The 23,855-nt window shown below is 38.1% G+C and overlaps 1 protein-coding gene across 2 annotated transcripts in view; it reads right to left on the bottom strand.

Annotated features, from left to right (window-relative positions):
- Positions 1 to 23,855, bottom strand: part of PIP5K1B (phosphatidylinositol-4-phosphate 5-kinase type 1 beta) — a 327,228-nt gene that overhangs the window by 91,637 nt on the left and 211,736 nt on the right. For both annotated transcript variants that reach the window (XM_081238182.1, XM_081238181.1), the window contains exons 8-11: positions 15,657 to 15,868; positions 13,976 to 14,059; positions 13,804 to 13,852; positions 10,916 to 11,000 (exon numbers count right to left, since the gene is read on the bottom strand). In XM_081238182.1, coding sequence (XP_081094308.1) covers positions 10,916 to 11,000; positions 13,804 to 13,852; positions 13,976 to 14,059; positions 15,657 to 15,868 — 430 coding nt within the window. The remainder of the gene's footprint in view (positions 1 to 10,915; positions 11,001 to 13,803; positions 13,853 to 13,975; positions 14,060 to 15,656; positions 15,869 to 23,855) is intronic.

Genomic DNA, 23,855 nt, shown 5'->3' with positions numbered 1-23,855 from the left:
TCCCCTGAACTTGGTGTTAGCAGTGTCTCTCTTCCTTTGGAGGTTTGCATACAGGGCTAACCTGACAGCAGATGCATTACAGTGATTGTGTTCAGCCTTGGGAATCTCAGAGCTTAGATTACACTGCTCATCAGGGGCATCCCATCAGCAGCTTGCAAAAACTTAATTGGAGAAGGACTTTGGGACACACAAATGAGGAAAGAATAGACGGCAATCTTTCACTGAAAGAGAAGGGAAGATTTATGTGTCCCGTGAGCAGTCTTATAACCATAATAACATAATCGTAATCAATAACATTTTAGAAGGCTTGAGAATTTGGAAGCCAGCATCCACATTCCTTATCTCAAACTATCCAGATGGTCTTCAGAGGGAGGTAGGCCCTTTTATAGGTCCAGAAACAGAGCAGAAAAACTGTGACCTGCTCAAGGTCACAAAGCTAGAAACCATGGAATCCCAGGTGTCTTTGTTTGAAGTTGTTTAACTGGTGGTTCATTTCCTAGCTCTTTGGCATTCTATTTTCTGGTTAGAGTGAGGCAGGAATAAGATAAAACTAGTTTGTTTTTCTTTGAGGGGAGGAGACTTCGAATGTTTAAAAACTGATCAGATGGATTTTAGTGGCAAATAAGTGGACCAATGTGTCATTTTTTAAACTCCTCATCCCATCAAAAGAGTGGTCACATTTGCTTTACAGGTGTGAAGTAATTATGCATACGCTGGCTTTGGCTTTAATATTCTATCTGCTAGCTTTCATAAACTCTCAGCTCTCACCTTTCAATCTAGTACAGTTGACTTGAACAACACAGGTTTGAACTGTGTGGGCCCACTCATATATGGATTTTTTTCAATACCAAATGCTATAGTCCCACATGATCTGGGGTTGGTTGAATCCTCAGATGCTGAGGAAGCACACATGTGGAGGGCCGACTCTAAGTTACATGTGAATTTTCCATTGTGTCGTGCTTTGGCACGCCTAATGCCCCTATGATGTTCAAGGGTCAACCGCGTTTTAAAATTTCTAAGTCAGAGGATCTCAAATGTGGTTCAGGGACTGCTAGGAATCCCTGAAATTCTCCTCGAACGTCTGTGATGTTAAAATTATTTTCTTAACAATATTAAGAAATTATTTATCTTCCTCACTCCCGTTCTTTCCTGAGTTTTCTAGATGCTACATGACCTGTGGTATCACCACAGAGACTGAATTCAGAAGCATACAAGAGAGTCTGGATGTCTTCTATTAAGCCAGAATTAGGGGGCTTCCCTGGTGGCGCAGTGGTTGAGAGTCCGCCTGCCGATGCAGGGAACACGGGTTCGTGCCCCGGTCCGGGAAGATCCCACATGCCGCGGAGCGGCTGGGCCCGTGAGCCATGGCCGCTGGGCCTGCGCGTCCGGAGGCTGTGCTCCGCAACGGGAGAGGCCACAACAGTGAGAGGCCCGCGTACCGCAAAAAACAAACAAACAAACAAAAGCCAGAATCAGGGATTTGAAAAAATATAAAATAATGCCACTTTCCCCATGCAATTATTTGTTTTGGAAAACGTAATTATTTTTCATAATTACTTTGTTAGAATTTTTTTACTTTTTTGTTAATATTGACGTATGTTAACATGCAATTTTTTTATTGTTACCTTGTAAGAATGAATATTTAAAATTTTCCTCAATTTAAAATTCTAATAGGTTAAGTATAGACAGCTATAATCCACATAAATAAAAGCTCTTTGGGGTCCTCAGTCATTTTTAAGAGGGTAAGGTGGCGCTGAGACCAAAAGGTTTGAGAATTCCATAGCTCTTAGGTCAGTGCTAATTCTCTAAACTGAGAAACAACTAGGATCAGAAGAATGTTGGCAGCATCATGGAAGAGTGAATGAGGGGAAGATGCTCAGAGGACTGTCTGTACTTGTTGTGGCTTATCATGGACCCAAGGCCAAGAGCCCCCCAAAGAAATAGCTCTTTGCTCATTATCAGCATCACATACAAAGAGGAGCAGAGAAGACCCCAAAACAAACCCCTGCCAGGACCAGATGGCACCTAAAGAAAGCCTTTACTTTTGTCTTAAATGGTCAATCTTCCTTAAAGGAATTATCTGAGCCTCATTCAATGGATAAGGACTTGAATCTTGCAGAAACTGAATACCTCAGGGACTTGTTTTTTTTTGTTTGTTTTCATATTTGGGGAGATCATTTATTTTCCAAACAACGATTTCATGGATTACAAATGTGAACTCAAGTTGTGACTTTTTATTTTTTATACCAGAGATTGGGTTGTGGCAATTGGATTAAGTAGGTTTCAAAAGGTTTGACATCAATCATTGGCATCAGGGTGTGTTTTCAACTCTGTAAAAATCTAATCATGTGCACCTATACCTTTCCTAAGGTTTGATAACTGTATCACTTGGAGGAAATGGGCGTGGTCTTTGGAGAACATATAAAACATCAAGCAAAGAGCCAAGCTCATTCTTCTCCAGAGCCTAGAGCTGTTGTGTTTGGACTTGGCTGGGCTGTGGAGACTTTGGAAAGTTACTGCCACCAGGAGGTGAGCACCTAATCAGGGAATTGTTTTGACTGGAAAATCTCAAAGGATGGTTTGGGTCGCTGGTTACTTTCTTCTGTTCACAGAAACTCTTGGATTTGTCTTTGGCTAAATAATGGCGACAGGTATCGTGTGTCCATCTCCAGCTCTACATCCTGCTACTCACTGCTCCTACCCTTGACTGCTTTTCAGCTCACCTATCTGCCATCCCCTGAACCTCCATGTTCATTCCTACCCCAGGGCCTTTGTACATGCTGCTCCTTCTACTTGAGATGCCCTTCTTGCCTCTCTTCCTAATAAATGCTGGCTTATAGTTTCAGGACTTAATTTAAATATTCTTTTCTCTGTGAAGCTCTCTTTGGGAAGATTGGTTTTATTTCTCTTTGTGTACCTACAGTAGCCTACACAAAAACTCTATTAACAGCTGCTTTATTACATTATAAATCTTTTACATGTTCCAATCCCTGACCCAAAATAGACCATGAAATTACTTAGGGAATTTAATTTTTTTTTTAAAAAAAGCTTTCTATATTATTAATGCTTAGCATAGTGTTAAGTACATAATAGGTGCTCAAATGTTGGTTGAAAGAATTAACTATTGTTCTGAAATTTTAGGACAGTTGATTTTTAACTAATTAATGTATCAGTACTATTCTATTCCTTTCAGGAAACTAAGTTTTAGTACTCTAGACACATTATCTGGGTAGAGAATTTCAGTGAGGTTCCAACATTACGGTGACTAATATTTGCAGAAAGAACTATAGGATTTTGCAAACATTATTACATTGACAGCATGACTCAATTCTGGGGTGGGATAACAGATTTAAGAAGGCTAAAAAAATTGATTAAAAAAAAGAAACTTGAAGACCAAGTACTGTTTTCTTGGGGGTAGGGGTGGGGAGGGGAAATTTTCACATACAAAAAAAGTATGCCTGTCGTTGAATGGCTGAGTAGAACAGAGCCCCTTGCCAACCTGTGCTGGGAAAGTCTGAACAAGGAATAATCTTTGTTTTATTAAGCCACTGAGAATCCAGAGTTAATTTATTGCTGCAGTAAAACTTAGTTAACATGAGTAATAAACTATTTTTTAAAATAAAATCACAACAGAAGGGGTGTGTGAATGTGTGTGTATGTGCTTTGTGAAACAGTTGGAAATTTATATTCCGAAGTTTAAACTGTGACTTTCTCTGGGTAATGCATTTTCATTATTGTAATTCAATCTGTATTTTTTCCCCTGAACTTTCTATAATAAACATGTATTACTTTCACAATCAGAAAAAAAGGAAAGTATGACTGTAGGAATTAAGGGCTTTAACTTAATCATAGTTGATAAAGGATCTGGAAGTTGTATTTTAAAGTGTCAACTTTACTAATTAAATGGCTACCCTTTGAAAAGCTGGTAGTAGATGAAAAGTCCATTCATTCATTCAATTATTCATCAAATAATGATCGAGGGCCTACAATGTGCCAGGAAATGTGCTAGCTTCTGGGAATATATATATGAGAACCACACACAGCCCCTACTTTTCAGGAACTCAAAGTCAAGTGGGGGAGATACAACAACAGCTTACTATAGCAGAGTATGCTAACTGCTGTGAAGGAAGCATCATCTGAGCTGAGATGTGAAGGAAGACCAGGGGAAGGATGGAGATCACTACAGGCAAAGGGACAAGAACATGTACAGATGTAGAGGCAGCCTGGAATGTTAGGGGTAACTGCAGGGCGCTCAGAGCTGCTGGAGGCTTGAGGGTAGGGTAGAGCATGGAATGGGTGTGAGAAAAGTCACGGCGAGGGAAAGAGAGGCCACATGACACAGGGACTCAGAAGCGAAGTTAGGATTTTGCGTACTAGGAAATACACTGAAGTTTTTATTAAGAAAAAAAGTTTTTTTAAGCATGGAAGGGTTTTAAATAGGAAATTAGCAAGAGGAAATTTAAACTGATGCCTCTGGCTGGGGTTGGGGGAGATTGGGTTGGAAGGGGATATGACTGGAGGTAAGAGAGGAACATGAAGGCCACAACTTTATGTAAAAAAAAAAAAAGAAAAAAAAAAAAGCCCAAACCAAAACCATAAAAATCACAATGGCTGAATTAGGAGAGGTGCTGTGAAAGAAGGGGACGAACTCTTGATATTTCCAGGTGAGACTAGATATTGGTGAGTGACTGTATGTGGGTGGTTAAGCTTAGACAAAGCTTGATGCCTGCATGTCTGGTTTGGGTAACTGAGTAAATTGTGGTGACCTTCAGGGAGGCATGGACTCAGGATGTGAGGCAGGTTCTTGACCAACCTGGGGGAATCCAGAAATTAGTCCTAATATTTGTGGACAACTGATTTTCAACAAGGAACCCAGATAATTCAATGGGGGAAAGAAGAGACCATTCAAGAAATGGTGCTGGGACAACTGGATATCCACATGCAAAAGAATGAATTTGGACCCTACCTCACACCATATACTATAAATTAAATCAATATTTGTAAATCATACACCTGATAACAGAAACATGTGTTGAGAATATATAAAGAACTCTTACAACTAAACAATAGAAAGACAATCCAAATAAAAATGGGCAAAGTATTTGAATAGACAGTTCTCCAAGGAAGACATAAATGGTCAATAAGCACATAAAAAGATGTTCAACATCATTAATCATTAGAAAAACATAAATCAAACCACATTGAGATACTACTTTATACTCACTAGATGTCTAAAATGAAAAAGACACATAGTAACATACGTTGGTGAGGATGTGGAGAAATTGGATCCCTCGTACATTGCTGTTGGGATTGCAAAATTGGGTAGCTGCTTTGGAAAGGAGTCTGGCAGTTCCTCAAAATGTTAAATAGAGTTACTATCTGACCTAGTGTTTCCACACCTGGGTATGTACCCAAGAGAAATGAAAACTTATGTCCACAGAAATCTGTGCATGAATTTTCATAGCAGCATTATTCTTAATAGCCAGAAATGTAAACAACCCAAATATCCATCAACCAGTGAGAGGATAAACAAAATGTGTTAAATCCATACAATGGAGTATTATTCAGCAATAAAAAGAATAAAGCACTACAAGATGGCTCAACCTTGAAAACATCATGTTAGGTGAAAAAAGCCAAACACAGAAGGCCACATACTGTATAATTCCATTTATGTGACATATTCAGAATAGACAAATCCATAGAGACAGAAAATAAATGAGTAGTTGCCAGGGGCTGGGAAGAGGAAGGAATGAAGAGTAACTGCTAATGGATATGGGGTTTCTTTTCAGGGTAATAAATATGTTCTAAAATTAGATAGTGGTAATGTTTGTACAACTTTGTGAATATACTAAGAATCACCAAATTGCACATTTTAGAAGGGTGAATTTCCTGGTATGTGAATTACACCTGAATAAAGATGCTATAAAAAGTAGACTAAGAAATCAAAATGGGAAAAAAAATAGATTTGACTACTTGAGAAGTAAAAGACTTGTTACATTAAAAACACGATAAACTATACAAACTGGAAAGGTTCACAACTCACACCATATTTCATGGAATTGAGGATGCCACTGACTGCACCATTAATTTATACACTACTAAGAAAGCAAAAACTTCCAACATGGGGTATCTCGTGGAGGAGCCTCACTAAACCTGGGATCCCATGGGTTACATCCTCCATAAACCTACCAGGGGCCACAAGGAAACTCATGATTTTCAACCACGGCAAAGGGTAAAGAGAGGCAGAAAATCTTCCTTCAAAATTTGAACCAAGTTGGTATCCACACAGGATTGCAGGCTGAATAAATACTATGTTATGGTCCATCTTAGGCAAAAAAGACCTTAAACAGAAAATTTAATTGGTAGTGGTCTCAATTTGAGACCAATTTCAAGATACCACTGAGATAGTCAAATGTGAAACAAAAGTTTTTCTTAGAATGAAATAAGGTTAAAAAAAGAGATTAATATCTTTAACGTGTAGAGTTCATATAAATCATTTGGAAAAATAATAAATACTAATGTAAACGAGCAAATATTACAAAGCTCAATTCTCAAAGGAACTACAAATGGGCAATAAACATGAATAATGGTTGAACTTCACCAATATTTAAGAAATACAAAATAAAACAACCAGATAACATCTTTTACTTATCCAAGTAGCATAATTTAAAAAGAATAATTCTGGCTAAAGGCTAGAAGAATACAGACTCTTGTGGAAGTCGAGAGTGGCATAATCATTCTGTGCAATTATCTGCATTTTAAACCCTTAGTACTTCTTCTTGGAATCTATCCGAAAGAAATAATCATAAGCTTGGACACCATATTTATCTAAAATCATGTTCATAAAAATACTCATTAGAAAAAGGAGAAATAATGTAAATGTCCAAATGATAGAATCTTAAATAGATTATGGCATACCCATATAATTTTAATGTTGTATTGTAATTTTAAATGGTTTCTTTGTACAATATACAGTGATATGGGAAACTATTCATATTATAATGTGTGAAAAATAGAGGACATATACATAAAATTGTACACCACTATGTTACCATTTTTATATAAATACACAAAGCACAGAAATAAAGATGGTAGGAAGTATGTGAAAATATTAGTAGTGGAGGATCTGAATAGACATTTTTCCAGTGATGACATAGAGGTGCCAACAGAAATGGCTGTTATCAGAAAGATGACAAATAATAACTGTTGGTGAAGATGTTGAGAAAAGGGAACCCTTAGGCACTGTTGGTGGGAAGGTAAATTGATCAGCCACTATGGAAAATGGTATGGAGATTCCTCAAAAAGCTAAAAATAGAGCTACCATATGATCCAGCAATTCCACTGCTGGATACTTATCCAAAGGAAACAAAACATTAATTAGAAAAGATACACGCACCGCTATGTTCACTGTAGCATTATTTACAACAGCCAAGATATGTGAGCAACCTATGTGCTCACCCATCAATAGATGAATAGATAAAGAAGATCACACACACACACACACACACTGGAATATTACTCAGCCATAAAAAAGAATGAAACCTTGCCATTTGTGACCTCATGGATGGACCTAGAGGGTATTATACTAAATGAAATAAGTCAGACAAAGAAAGATAAATACTATATGATTTCACTTATATGTGAAATCTAAAAAACAAAACAAATGAACAAACTTAAGAAAACAGAAACAGAATTATAGATACAGAGAACAAATAGGTAGCTGCTGGGCAGGTGGTGGTGGGAGAAATAGGTGAGGGAGATTAAGAGGTACAAAATTCCAGTTGCAAAATAAATGAGTCATGAGTATGAAATGTACAGTGTAGGGAGTAGCCAATAATTATGTGATATCTTTGTATGGTGACACATCATAAGTAGACTTATCGTGGTGATCAGTTTGAAATGTATAAAAATATCAAATCACTCTGTTGTATAACAGGAACTAACACAGTGTTGTAGATCAATTATACTTCAAAACTAGACACACTCATAGAAAAAGAGATCAGATTTGTGGCTACCAGAGGCTGGGGGTGGGCGGTGGAGGGGGAATTGGACGAAGGTGGTCAAAAGGTACAAACTTCCAGTTATAAGATAAATAAGCACTAGGGATGTGATGTACAACATGGTGAATATAACGAACACTTCTGCATGTTATAAAGGAAAGCTGCTGGGAGAGTAAATCCTAAGAGTTCTCATCACAAGGAAAAACTTTTTTCTATTTCTTTAATTTTGTATCTATGTGAGATGATGGCTGTCATTAAACTTATTGTGCTCATCATTTCATGATGTATGTAAGTCAAACCATTATGCTGCACACCTTAAACTTATACAGTGCTGTATGGCAATTATATCTCAATAAAACTGGAAAAAAATATTTATAGTGGATATTTCTGGGTTGTGAGATATCAAATAATTTTTATGGTTTTCTTTGTATTTTCCAATATTTTTACATCGAAACGGTTTTACTCTCACAAAAATTAACTCAACATGGATTAAAGACTTAAACATTAGACCTGAAACTGTAAAACTCCTGAAAGAAAACATAGGGAAAATTTCCTCAACAATGATCTTAGCAAAGACTTTTTGGATATTACACCAAAAGCACAAGCAACAAAAGCAAAATAAACAAGTGGGACTACATCAAACTAAAAAACATCTGCATATCAAAAGAAACAATCAATAAAATAAAGAGGCAGCCTACAGAATGGGAGAAAACATTTGCAAACCATATATCAGATAAGGGGTTAATATTCACAATATACAAAGAACTCATAAAACTCAATAGTAACAAAAGCAAATAATCTGATTAAAAATTGGGCAAAAGACCTGACATTGGCAAAGGACATTTTTCAAAGAAGACATACAGATGGCCAACAGATACATGAAAAGATGCTTAACATAACTAATCATTAGGGAAATGCAAATCAAAACCACAATGAGATATTACCTCATACCTGTCAGAATGGCTATTATCAAAAAGACAAAAAATAACAAATGTTGGTGAGGATGTGAAGAAAAGGTAGTCCTAGTACACTCTTGGTGGAAATGTAAATTAGTGCAGCCACTATGGAAAACAGTATGGAGTTTCCTCAAAAAATTAAAAATAGAACTACCATATGACTAGCAATCCCAGTTCTGGGTATGTATCTGAAGGAAATGAAGTCACTATCTTGAAGAGATATCTGCATTTCCATGTTCACTGAGGCATTAATCGCAACAGCCAAGACATGGAAACAACCTAAGTGTCCAATGACGGATGAATGGATAGAAAAAAATAAGGAAATCCCGCCACTTGTGACAATATAGATGGACCGTGACAGCATTATGCTAAGTGAAATAAACCAGAAAGAGAAAGACAAATACTGTATGATCTCACTTACATGTGCTAAAAAATTGAACTCATAGACATAGAGAGTAGAAGAATTGTTACTTGGGGCTGATGGGTGGGTGAAATGGGGAGACATTGGTCGAAGGGTACCAACTTCCAGTTATAAGATGAATAAGTTCTTGAAATCTAATATACAGCATGGAGACTATAGTTAATAATTCTGTCTTACACACTGGAAAGTTGCTAAGAGGGTAGATCTTAAATGTTCTCACCACACAAACACATACACACACACACACAACTTGTAATTATGCGAGACGATGAATGTGTTAAGTAACCTAATTGTGATAATCATTTTGCAATATATATGTGCATCAAATCATCACATTGTACACCTTAAATGTACATAATGTTATATGTCAATTATATCTCAATAAAGCTGGGGAAAAAAAGCCTTAAAAAAGAAAGTGTTTTACTTTCATTAACAAAAAACTCCAACAAATATTATAAGAAAAAAATCTGTCTTATATAAATACAAAATATGAACATTCTACTCTTTCAGTTTTTTGCGTGTGGCTAAATTGTTATGAAATTGGACCACAAAATACCTAAATGATAAAATAACATAAGTAACAACAGGGTTATTTTTTCCTTTTCACATAGTTAAATTTTCTACATAAATAATACACATCCATTGTGGAAAATTTAATAAATATTGATGTAAAGAAAAAGAAAATGCCACACGATCTCATGGTTCGGAATAACCATTGTTAACTTTGGTTTTAGTTTGCTCTTCTTTTTTTATGTCCTTATGGTTTAAAGTTAGGGTATTGATTTGAGATCTTTCTTCTTTTTTAATGTAGGCATTTACAGTTATAAATTTCCCTCTGAGCACTGAATTTGCAGCATCCTCTAAGTTTTTGGAATGTGTATTTTCATTTCCATTCATCTCTAAGTTTTTCCTAATTTCACTGTGTTTTCTTCTTTTACCCATTGGTAGTTTGAGAGTGTGTTGTTTAATTTTCACATATTTGTGAATTTTCCAGTTTTCACTCTTTACTGATTCATTCCATTGTGATCAGAAAAGACACTTTGCGTGATTTCAATCTTTTAAAATCTATTGAAATGTGTTTTGAGTACTAACATATGGTCTATTCTGGAGAACACTCCATGAGAATAACTATTGTTAACATTTTTATATATCCCATGAGAATTTTGTTGTGCATTTAGGTATGCAGACCAATAACTATATATATGTGAATGAAGCTAGCTATAAGGACTAAATGTACTTTTAATACATCATTTTTTATTTGTTGCATATTATTCCATTATTTAACTGTATCATAACATATTTAACCAATATATTATAGGGTCGGATATTTAGGCAGCTTATAATTTTTTCCAGCACAAAATTAGACTTTAATAATTACAGCATCAATAAATACCTGGCTAGGATACTTAACCATAATTACTAAGTGATTACCACTTTTGGGAGATAAATAGTTCCAACTCTTCCAATAAAAATCTTACAAAGTGAAGTCAGCCAGTAAGTGCTAAAGGTAAAAAAAAAGAAACTCACAAAAATCTTACCTTGAATTTTCTTGAAAACTCTGGAATTCATAAACTTTAGAAATCTGTCTGCATAAAAGCTTGGTCTATGAACCGAAACAGTGTCCTGAAAAGACAAATGAGGTACCAGAGGTTTACCTCTCAGACAGTTTGTTTCAAGCTAGAGGAGAGCTCTATGCAGTTGGCTCTCTGTTAGCCAATGTCCTTAACCAGAAGGTGTGGATGTTGGGAGTCACAAAAGAGTGATGCCCACGTGCTGTGTGCCCAGGAGCTGGGTTGGGGCAGGAAGCACAAGGCTCAATCTGAGCAAAGATTCCAGATACTCATGGTGAAACAGAGCATTAAGAGGGGCAGGGGTGAGATAGCAAAGACTCTGCTTCATAAACCCAAACAGCTGACCCTTGTTCCACTGTGTGCCATGAGGGGTTTTTTAATTCCATTTTTTAACATACAGGCAGCCAGTGTCTCAAGTGTCATCTGGAATAAAGACATATCACTTTCAGTCAGGAACAAAAACGGGGGACATAAAGAAGCAAAACAACCCTAAAGTAAGAGTGAGATACAGGGCAAAAAAAAAAAAAAGTTTGCTGGTTTCACTTCCCAATAATAAGGTATGTAGACACCGGGAAGACTCCTAGGAGACAAGGCTGACTGATGACCCCTGTTATGTTCAATTATCTACTAATTAGATAGAGTTGAATTGAATTAAATTGTTAATTCTCTCATGCTTGGTAGGAGTCTTTAGGACTGAGGGGGCATTTTATTACAAGTCTAGGAAAGAAGATGGATGAAGGAGCTAATTCTGTATGTTTATTCAGTAGTCATTTATTTACTATCCAAGATACACATTCCTAAAAATAGTAAATTTGCTTATTTAGTGCTCCATTTTGATTTCAGGTTCATGGCGTCCAACAGGGAAACTTCTAAAAGTTTACGTTTAGATACTATAAAGTGTCTGTGATGGGTTTGGAAGAAAAAACACACACTGGACCAGAATCCAGAGACCCGGTTCTGGTGTTTCGTCTAATTTTAAAAAGCTGTGTGGTTCTGGGTAAAGACACTATCTCAGTGCCTCAGTCTTTTCATCTGTGAAACTGGGTGTTACATGAGGCATAAGGTAATTCTCTAATGATTGATTTACGAAGGACACAGTATGGAGAAACCCTCTTTGCCAAGTTAAAATGGTCCCCTAGACTATCAGTGATGCTGCAGATGTGGTGGAAAATTTCCCACTGGTTTGACATGCACTCTCCCCAGTATTCAGTCAGCTCCTGTTGGAAGTGGACACAAATTCACAAGTACCATCATTTAAAAATATGTAGGCTACAAGATGATTAAAATTCTTGCTTTCCAAGAGAAGCTAGATTGTGGTTCTCCTCGGTATGAAGAAGCAGTGTTTAAAGAAAAGGCACTTTTGTAAAAAGACAAAAATAAGTCTTAATTATTGCCTATAATTACACAAATATATAATCAGCACAGAGATGATGATTATATATAAACAGAAGATATATATCTTATTTAGACAAATGTAGGGGCTCCTTAGAAGCATCTGACCAATAGAGGACTAGGCCATACAGAGCACAAATCTCATTTGGTAACACAGAATTGAAATTGTGTCAATAAACAGAAGGAGAATGAAACAGAGGGTGTTTACTCTCTTTCCCTTCCATGTTTGAGGCATTAATGTAGTTGCTACGTTTCTCAGCTAGAAGGAAAAAAAATTAACCTACCATCTTGGCCTTTTCATAAAAAGAATCTTTGATTTGAATAATAAGCCTAAGTTTGATTCTCAGAAACAAACTTGTGAACCTGTTGTTTAAAAGTGCATTCTGATGAAGGTCCTTCCTTAGCCTGTGGACAAAATGCAGATCTTTCACGCTGAAAGGTTATTACCAGTCTTCCACAGAACTGAGAAAGTCGGTGTTCTTTTCCAAAAAAAGAAAAGAATAGCATCTATAATTTATCTTTCCTTCAAAGGAAAGCATCTGATAACATCTTAAAAAAATGTGAGAGCAAATCTTTGCCCAATATATTCTCTGGAAGTGTCACTTTGAGTTATTAACTGAGGGAGGCTGAGGCCATAAATGTTTTGTCAACAGCAGGAAGTTCAAATTTAACATCTAGATAGGAAGTCTCGTGTATGTGCGCACGCACACGTGCGCATGTGCATGTATATATATAGAGAGACAGAGGCTGCTCTTTGAAAACCGATGGTTTTCTTCAGTCATGCCACTTCTGGGTCCAAAAGACATCCTCATGTCAGTCAGCCTTTGTCCAACACAACTGAAAAAGTTTTCCCTTCCTATGTCCTTATTATGTTAGGCATCATGTTGAACACTATGGGGCATTATTTAATTTAACCCTCACATCAGCCTACGAGGCAGGTACGAGGTACTATTACTAGGCTTCTGCTACAAATGGGAAACCAGGCTAAGAGACGACAAGCAAGCAATGTGTCTGGGACACATGGCTAGTAAAGTGGTTTGAATGCAGAGTTCAAGCCCAGGGCCATTTACCATCAAAGTAGGGTTCAAATCCCTCTGAAGCTTGGTCTTGGGACAACGTGAGTTCAAGTGCCCTACTGGTGTTCCCAGTGTCTGTGAAAAGTCTCCTCCTTTTTCTCACCATCTCATAATGGTCCCTGCAGATTGCACATAAAAACGAGACCTCATTTTGTTTTCCTGGCCTCTACCTAGTCATCGGCTGGATGGCCTCTATTTGAAGAGCTATTCACATTTATGTTGTCTTTGTTCTTAGATTTGAACCAATCTGCTAGCCTGAGACTCTGAGTTTATAAAGATCTTTGTTTCCTTTCCTCTTCAAGTGACACGGCTTCCTAGACATACTTTGAAGTCTCTGAGAAATCAGAAAAATATACAGTTTAATAAGGAGCATGATAAATCACTTACCCCATCATAAACAAGAGCTTTCCAGGAATGTTCCAACTTTTTCATTAACCTAAACATAAACAGACAGAAAAATAAAAATAAGAATGTAAAATCACTCCCATTTGGTGAATTTTCAGAACCTTTTGTTGATTTATTTTGAAATAATAAAAGACTACTTCCCCAAATTTCTTACCTATATGATTGCAGAATATCAATAATGCCCATAAATAAAAGTAGCTTTTCTCCCTTATGGCTTTTAGCTGGAATGCCTCCCATTCTGTGAATAGAGCAAAAGAGAAAAAATTTATATGAATAGGAAGTTAAAAATCATTTCTAATAAATAGACTGTAAATGAAAATGGGCAGTCTCTAAGATTCCTGGACTCTCTCTCCCTTCATCTTTTTTTTTGCTTCAGCTAAAGTCTTCCTGGGAATCCAGAATGATGTACCTCCCCTGAAGGAGAATAACACCATAGCTGTCAATTCTGAAGAGCTGGATGGGAAGAATTCAATTAAAAAATCATTCCTGGGCTTCCCTGGTGGCGCAGTGCTTGAGAGTCCGCCTGCTGATGCATTGGACGCGGGTTCGTGCCCCGGTCCAGGCAGATCCCACATGCCGCGGAGCGGCTGGGCCCGTGAGCCATGGCTGCTGAGCCTGTGCGTCCGGAGCCTGTGCTCCACAACGGGAGAGGCCACAACAGTAAGAGGCCTGTGTATCGCAAAAAAACCCCAAAAACCCAAAAAATCATTCCTACTTTAAAACCAAGAGCAAGAATTTTGAAGTATTTCAAAATACTGCTCATCAAAAATGCAACACTTTTATATATTTACCGTGAGATTTTTAAATAAAATATAGAACAGCACAAAGAAAAAATACATAAAGAATCCATTCTTAGGATGCAAAGATAAACACTATCAACATTTGGTACATCTTTCCTGTGTGTGTGTATATTTATTAATACACAAAAGCTATTATTTAATTTATCATGTTTTATAACCTGAATTTTTCACTTGCTAAATGATGAACATTTCTTCATATTCAGTGCTAATGTGCTTTTAATGGCTGTATAGTACTTCACTATACTGACACAGAATAATTTGTTTAATCAGTTATTGGACATTTAGAAGAGCTCTATTTGAAGAGCTATTTGAATTTATAGGAAGGATTAAAAAATCTTTAATATGTATGAATTTCCTTCATAAAAGTGAAATGTGCCTGTGATTTAGTCATTGTTGAAGAATCTTACAAGGCAGGCACTTACAGTCAAGGAAAATGATTTCTTTCTTTCAGTCTCCTTGCTCAGCTAAGTACACACACGTGACACAACCAAAGAAAATTAGTGAAATGGTTGACTGTAATTGTTTCTGTTAGTCAATATGCACTTTTTACACATGCAAACTAATCCTGCAGTTACTATCACACCTTGTTGAAGCAAGAGATCATATCTGCCAGGGTATAGGACTAGGACAACAGAATCCTCTTACGCACATAAAAAGCTCTGAATTGCGGACATAATTTCTAGCATGTATTTGCCTAAATACATGTTTATTCAAATTCAAAGAATATTCACCCTGTTTGTGGTGGATGTTTTGAATATGTAGTAAATAAGGATAAAAACATTTTTAGCCATTGTTAAAGAATGGAGCCATTTAAAAAAAGAAACCATGTGGGTGAAAGAATGATAATAACTCGAAAAACTGCCACTCATCTAGTTATCCGTGGATGAAAGGAAATAAGCCTGGCTTAATCCACTTTAGCACCAGGTAGGAATCTATTCCTAAAGAGCCACCATGAAGGGAACATGCTTGCATTTAATTACCCAATGACGCTGGCTGCCACGATCAAGGAAATGTGTGGGCAGGCGTTGCACTTACGTGTCCGGGTTCTCTGTGATGATCCCGTCTCCTGATTTCCCTGGACCCTGAATGGATTCCATTGCTGTTGAGTAGAGGACCTTTTGCATCCCAGACCGCTTAGCATCAGGCACATTTTGTGAAATTTCCTCTTCTTTCTCTTTGAGGGAATGGTCCAAGATGTGGATTCCCAGCAAAAGGCTATAGTCCATGATCTTGAAGCTTTCCAGCACCTGAGTAAGGAAAAGAACAAGGAGGCCCATCACCCAAATGGCTTGTAAATCTCATCTGTGCACAATCAGAGAGATATGCAGACATGCAGCTCTTGCTTGCCTCCCAGAGGGTGGCTGATAGAGGAAAAATCAAAATAAAAACATTTGAGGTTACGATTAGGTCATGTGCAGTAAGGATTATCACCATGGCTCTGAGGTGATATTTTTATGTAAATATAGAATAAGCACATCTTTCCTCAGCACTCCATTAATGTTTCACCAATAGCGTTTATTGAACACTTTCCATGTGCCAGGTGCTAAATGGTTCATTTGGATTCAATCCTCACAACTCTCTGAGCTAGGTGCTATTATTATCTCTGTATTACAGATGAAAAAAATGAGACACAGAGAGAGATATAATTTGCTCAATATCACACAGCTCAAAACTCAACACTGCCGGGATTTGAACCCAGGCAGTCAACTCCAGCATCTTAGGTACTAGAGGAGAGACACCAACAACCAATGGTCTCTACAAGCCTGTATACCCTCCTCAGCACGAAGACTCAGCTGGAATGGGCTTTTGTCTGAAATCTGTTCTCATAAACTTTCATCTTCCTAGAGTTTGGTGGTCTCCTTTTCAAAGCTTGTCTTTCAAAGTTATCATTCGGTTCCCTGCAGCGAGTCTTTTTTAAATGTATGGTCTCAACAAAGAACAGGACTCACTGTTTAATTATCCACTCAGCAAACAGTGGGAAAGAGAAGGAATTAAAAGTAGCTGTTGGGCTTCCCTGGTGGCGCAGTGGTTGAGAGTCCGCCTGCTGATGCAGGGGGCGCGGGTTCGTGCCCCGGTCCGGGAAGATCCCACGTGCCGCGGAGCGGCTGGGCCCGTGAGCCATGGCCGCTGGGCCTGCGTGTCCGGAGCCTGTGCTCCACAATGGGAGAGGCCACAGCAGTGAGAGGCCCACATACAGCAAAAGCAAAAAAAAAAAAAAAAAAAAAAAAGTAGCTGGATGCAGCCAGACAAAGGAGATAGCAATGCTCTGACAGGAAAACGACGGAGACACGGTCGAGATGCAAGACAGGCAGTCAACATGGCTTCCGAGTGTGGGTAAGTCGTTGACACTCAGGACTCTTCAAGTGAGGAAGAGTGTTCAGGAGGGGTTCAGGAAAATGGGGTGTCTTCCTCTACGATAAAGCTCTTTTCCTAATAGTTTGTCTATGATTCTCTTCCTACAACAGGTTTTTTGTTTTGTTTTGTTTTGTTTTTTTAACACCTTGGCATTTTTCACACAAAGTTACTCAGGAAATCAAAACAGCCCAGAAAGACCAGTTTGCACAGCAGAATAGCTGTTTCTGAACCAACGAGATAACCTATCACTGTACCCTAGCTAGGAAATGCCTTTGAAGATCAGAGTCTATAGATAATTGTTTAACCAGGGATTGAATACGTACCCAGAATATCTTACACTTCTCATTCTCCCTCAGCCCAAGTGCTTTTGATCGGGTTATACTTCTGAAAACAGAAATCATAAAAAGCCAACAAAAATATCACTGTACTTCTAGCCTGCTTACTAGTGCCCTTTTGGTGTGTCCCGATTCCTTTAAAAGTTCTGGGTTGGGGGTACCCAGGAGCACAGCTTGGATGTTCAGCAGGAAAAGGTTGGCTGACACAGAAATTCTGGTCAATGGGCTATAAAATAATGGCTTCACGATCTGCCAGAGGGAACAGTCCTGTGTTCAATGGGTGAAAGTCACAGCCTTGTGCCCTGCACAGCCCAAAGTGCCCATTGGTACATGTTCCCCCACAAAGCAGTGGACTGGTTTCAAAAGCAAATTCTAATCAGTCCCTGTGACAATATTGTAAATGTTCCTAACAGGCATCTAGAGTAGTGAAAACTGCAAGGCACTCGCGGACACCATATTTGTTTCATTTTTCTCTGTAAACCATCCATATAATAGTATTGTTGATAAGCTTTCTTTATACAATACTTTTTCTTATAATTTCTTATAATACTTTTTGAATGCATGATTCAACATGAACTGTTCCATTTGTACTTAGAGTCTCCTTTCTTGCCCAAGGACAATCCAAAGAGAACATGTGCATTTTATAAGGAATATGAAGTCAGGCTATGGTCCAACTTCAACTAGTAGACAAGGCAAGAAATGATTTAATTGCTTTAAGTGGTCAAATATTAGTCTGGGTTTATTTAAAAAACATACAAACCAAAACTTAGAGAACTAAGAAAAAGTTACAAATAAATTTTCAACAGAGATTAGTTTCCTTTGTACTTTTAAACTGGATTGCCAGCAACCCTGAAGGGGCTTCATTGTCCTCAGAGGGCCAGGCTTCTACTTTCTGAGTGAAAGCCTTAAAAAAAAAAAAAAAAAAAAAAAAGGATAAATTTTATTCCTATTGTGTGGAAAGTTGAGCATGATATTTGGATTTGGGGTTAGGGAAAGTCACCATCCATAAAAAATGGTAAGGAAGAAAACGATAAATATATAGACATATATTTTAAATCAAATTCCCAAACTTGTGTAATGAAAAATTCCGGGAACAGATTTTAGTCACGTGCACTGCAGATTTGCATCAATTATGAACAAAATAGCTCTGTTATTCATATCCTCTCAGATCTTTAATGAAAGGAATCGATACATCTGCCAAATCTTAACGCACGAGCATTGAGAGGGTGCAACATCCTGCAACATAACAGACACCAGTCTAATCAGTCACTCAGGCACACGTTTTCTCCCAGAATGTTGGCCTGACCTCACTGTTGCTGGTGGATACTGTACCTATGCATTTGCTATGCAAAACACAGTTGCAAGGCAAATACAGGTGCTTTCCCATCTAGCTCGGGCAAGACCTTACTCCAGGAAAGATCCACAGATACATGTAAAACTGAAAGCAAGCTGAAATACCATAATGCTTTTTATCGTCAGAGCCAGATTATTTTTTCTCTTCTTTCTCAAGGACTATTTTTAAGTCAGTAACAATATTGGAATGTGGGATAAAAGTCAATGTTAAAGCAGCTGCTACAAAATCCTGAAGATGTGATCAAAACTATCTTTTTCTGACAGAAACAGACTCACAGACTTAGAGAACAAGCTTAAGGTTACCAGGGCGGAAGGGTAGGGGGGAGGGATAGTTAGGGAGTTTGGGATTGACATGTACACACTGCTATATTTAAAAAGGATAACCAACAAGGACCTACTGTGTAGCAGAGGGAACTCTGCTCAATATTATGTAACAACCTAAACAGGAAAACAATTTGAAAAAGAATAGATACATGTATATGTATAACTGAATCACTTTGCTGTATACCTGAAACTAACACAACATTGTTAATCAACTATACTCCAATACAAAATAAAAAGTTAAAAAAACTATCCTTTTCTGAAATAAAGCATATCCTCTAGGCTCTCATGGCTGGCAACGCATCAGGTATGCTCTCATTCACATATGATTTCTGTAGACTTGGTGACCTAACGTGGGAGATGTCCTAACTTAGAATGACAGGCACTGCTATCCTCTTTTCGCAGCCAAAGGTCATAAAGAGTGGCCAGTCTTTTTCCTTTTCCATCTCTGTGCCATAGCCCTTAGCCCTCTGCTAGAAGGAGCCAGAATGGCTGCATGGTAGTAAAGACACTGTGCTCTGGGGCCAGGTGGCCTCGTTGGACTCATGGGTCCCCCACTGGTTTGTCCTTGAGCAGAGTATGTAACCTTTCTGGGCCTGGCATCCTCATCTGTAAAACAGAAATAACAGGGACACCTACCTCACAGAGTTAGTATGAAGATTAGTTCATCCACATCAAGTCTTAGGATAGTCATGGCATACAGAAAGCACCCAATAAATACTACTTTTACTTGTCATCCTTGTTCTCTTCCACCTGTAGAATCCATCACTGCTGACCACCTCCCACTGGAACCTCCACTCATCCTCAGCTACGGGGGCCCACCTTCTCTTGGTTCTTTGCCTTCCTATTTGTTTTTCCCACTTTTTTCTTCTATGCCCTAAAAATATTCACCAGAGTTCTCTCTTCAACTCTTCTCTTTTTCTGCTTTTTGGTAGTGATGTTCATTTACTCTTTTTCTTTGGAAAAAAACAAGTTGAGTGTCTAGTCTGTGCCAGGCACCCTGGAAGCTGCCAGACCTTCAGGAGTAAGTAAAACAGACAATGACACCAGCCTCAAAATTACACAAGCTTGAACCACAGGTTGGAATAAGGCCTGGAAGGAAAAATCAGGGTGCTGTGGAGATACCCCACAAAAGGGGGGACATACTTTTGACTGAAGGGTATCAATAGTGTAGGTGAGGGTTGATGGTACTTGAATGAGGTGGTAGCAGGGGAGCTCAAGGGAGACGTGGATAGATTTAAGAATCCTTTAGGGGTAGATTCCAACTATTATTGCTCTACAGACAATTCCTAAAATGTTACCTTTAGTCCAAGCTCACTCCTAACCTCCAGTCCTGTACATTTCCCATAGCCTTCTGGACGTTTCTAAACTTCTGTATACTTTCCCCCAAAAGGAGTTCTTTCTCACTTTTTCTCTCTTACCTGAAATCATTCTAATGTGGATTTCAGACTCCATGACTCTTTTTCCTTTCATTAAGTTGCCCAATCCAGCAGCTTCTATAATCAAAATGATCCTCCTTGCTAAAGCTTTGATTTCAACTTCCCTTTTTTCCCTTTCTGATTCATTCCTGACACCTTTACTTGACCAGGTGATATCACACCTCTCCTCAAAGGCTGTAGTCTCTCACCATTGTTCAAGTGACACTGAAGGTCCTTGCTACCGTGGCCCCAGCCAACATCTCTCTGTTATTTCATACCTGTCTAGAGATACCTCCCAGGCTAGTCAAACAGAAATCCCTTAATTACCCCAAAATGTGCCCTGAAGAGGTAAGGTGAACAGCTCAGGTTGTCTCTTCTAGAAGGTCCTTATTCAAATCACACTGGTTTTTCAAAGTCTATCTCAATTCTTAGCTCCATGAAGACTATACTCATGATCTGCACAAAATATTAGGAAAACACCTCCTCTCTGAAAACCCAAGCACATTATCAGTGCCCCTCTACGGAATAAAATTTGACCCTCGGTTTATCTATACTTTTCCTATCATGCACATAGGCTGCTCTGCTCACCAAAGACTTGTTTTACTTTGTGCTCCCTGCTGTACACTCTGATCACAGCAGAAATGTGCATTTGTTATACTGCTTTCCCTGTGAGCAAGCAAGTGAAAAAGAAAATATTCAGCAGCAAAAAATGTATAGCAATACATCTTATATCTCAAATATAAGAACTCAGATTCTCCGCTTCACAATTACAATGCGTGTGAAAAATCTTCAGCACTGAAAGCATTTACTGTGATTCTGTGGTCTGTTGTCAGAAAAAAATACAGCTAATAGCCTACAGTATTTTCAAACGTTCCCACACCAGAGGTATTTATAAGCACTGTGTCAGGGACAAAAATCAAGCTGTTATTTAGAGACTCTGAATTCACTGTTCAGTAGGCACGCAACTAAATGGCAGATAAAAGGCAAGCTTGTTGGCTATAAACTAGTCTGAGCTTGGAAGCTGGTAAGATCATCACATTTCTTTTTAGGAAGGCTTTGCAAAAAGAGCATGTCACAGGCTGGGTCAACTTCAAAGACCCTTTAACTATCCAAGAGTGCTTGGTGCTGAGTTTAAGATGGAGGCTCTGTTCTGAAACACATCTTAGGGTTTCCTTAGCATTCCTGGCCTCCGTTTCTCTGCTTTTCCAATCTGTAAGGAATGTGAAGTTAAGTTGGCATAAGACTGAGAAAGGAAAATCACCAGAGAAGTCCAAAAGACTGTTGAAGAACGGCACCAGAAGATATTAAGAGTGGCAAAAATAATTGAAGTCATCTGTAAGCGATGCTTTATGCAAAGTGGAGAAAGAAGGATGGTGATTCTAGGAGTAAAAAGATGCTCTTTAATCAGATCTTAGGCAAGGTTTCTAATGACTTCCCCTGTCACGGGGGCTTTTATGAAAATTAATCCATTCATTAAATATTTTACTGAGCACCTGTTATGTGCTCAGCACTCTCTTGTTTAGAAATCCTTTGAGCATTCTAGCTAATGTGTGATAAAACAAGAACATTGCCATTTTACAACCCCTAATGAATTAATGGATCTAGTCAGTGGTCAGCAATGCCTCTAAAATCACAGAAAGAAAGGCATTCTGACACTATGTGCCTCCAGATGGGAGGAGAGAGCACTAACAATAAAGTGAAACCTAAATATGACCAAACCTCTAGATCCAACAACCAATCTACAGGAAAAAAAAAAGGGGGGGGGGAGAGAGGCACATATTAAAAGAAATTATAGGGATGTAATCAACAAAATCTGGACAATGGAATAAAGAAACCAATTTCTTCAACGAATATCCACAGTGAAAAAATAAGTGACCAGGGTGAGAGGTGGGGGGTGGATCCTATTTAAATCCTGATCCAAACTATAAAACAAGGTTTTATTTCTGACACAACTAGAAATTTGGACACTGACTAGTAAGAATTGTTAATTTTGTAAAGGTATGATAAAGAATGAGTCCTTAGTTTTCAGGGACTCTTACTAAAATATATTTGAGCAAAATGATGTGATGTTTGGAATGTGCTTCAAATTCTATGGGGGGTTGGAAGTGGGCTGAAACAAGATTGGCTACAAGTTGAAAACTGTTGAAGCTGGGTACAGAGTACATGGGTGTTCATTATAATATTCTGTCCACTTTTGCATATGTTTGAATTTTTCAAAACGTAAAGTTTAATATACTGCTTTGAAATACTTAGATAAAATGTATTCATATACCTGTTTAGAGTTAACTTACCACTACCTCTGCTAATGACAGGCAAGAGATGGCACAGATAAAAATAAAAAATTATTCGGGATCTTAACTAAAATAATTAAAGCAGAAAAGTTGCTATGTTCTACACTCATCTCACCTGATCATTCTTTGATGAAAGATCTAAAGAACAACCAAATTAACAAGATGTGGAGCTGACAGGAAGATGTATCAAGGGCCCTGAGTAATTTTCCAACTGGCCTTGTCTAGTCCTTGAATAAAGAGTAAATGACTGGGCTTCCCTGGTGGCGCAGTGGATAAGAATCTGCCTGCCAATGCAGGGGACATGGGTTTGATCCCTGGTCCAGGAAGATCCCACATGCCGCAGAGCAACTAAGCCCATGCGCCACAACTACTGAGCCTGAACTCTAGAGCCCGCGAGCCACAACTACTGAAGCCCACGCGCCTAGAGCCCGTGCTCCGCAACAAGAGAAGCCACCTCAATGAGAAGCCCACACACCTCAACGAAGACCCAGTGCAGCCAAAAATAAAAAAATTTTTAAAAAAAGAGTAAATGACTGGCTAAAACATTTGTGTTAATTCAATGATACGACACAATTCAAAACAGTATCCTGAAGATTTTATACAAATAGACATTCTTGGACCCATTGGTTTAGGGTAAAATGAATCCAAGGGTCTGCCATTTCCCCCCAAAGTAGGCTCCTTGGAGTACAGCTCCAGAATTACTCGCATGTGCAAGCCCAGTTAAAGCTAAACGTTGTTTTATAATTTAATTTAATTTCCTCAACACAGCTCAGAGTGTTCTTTGCTAATATAATAAAGAGAAAAAACAGGCTGTGACGAGCCATACAATTTTGGCTGGTAAAGCAGACTGAAATAAATATTCAATCCTTAGCCTAGTGATGGCAATAATGTGTTTTTCACTGTGTCTAATGTGGTGATTTAGAATTCTGAGCTGTGCTTGATTACCTTGTACACAGGCTTTTTTTGCTCACTTAAAAAGCTTAAAGTAATAGAAGTATACCTTAGAGGCACTAGAAATAGTCATTTATTATTTTAAAACCTCTATCTATCTATCTATCTATGAAAAGGTATATGAATGAATAATATATATATTCATCATCTTCTACATTAGATGGGTTATGGATCTTTTTCTTTATAGACACTTCATTTCTACACATAAAT

This window comes from Mesoplodon bidens (genome assembly GCF_964165515.1).
Source record: "Mesoplodon bidens genome assembly, chromosome: 6".
Lineage (NCBI taxonomy): Eukaryota > Metazoa > Chordata > Mammalia > Artiodactyla > Ziphiidae > Mesoplodon > Mesoplodon bidens.
The sequence above is the reverse complement of the archived record's forward strand: the minus strand, read 5'-3'. Positions and strand labels throughout refer to the sequence as shown.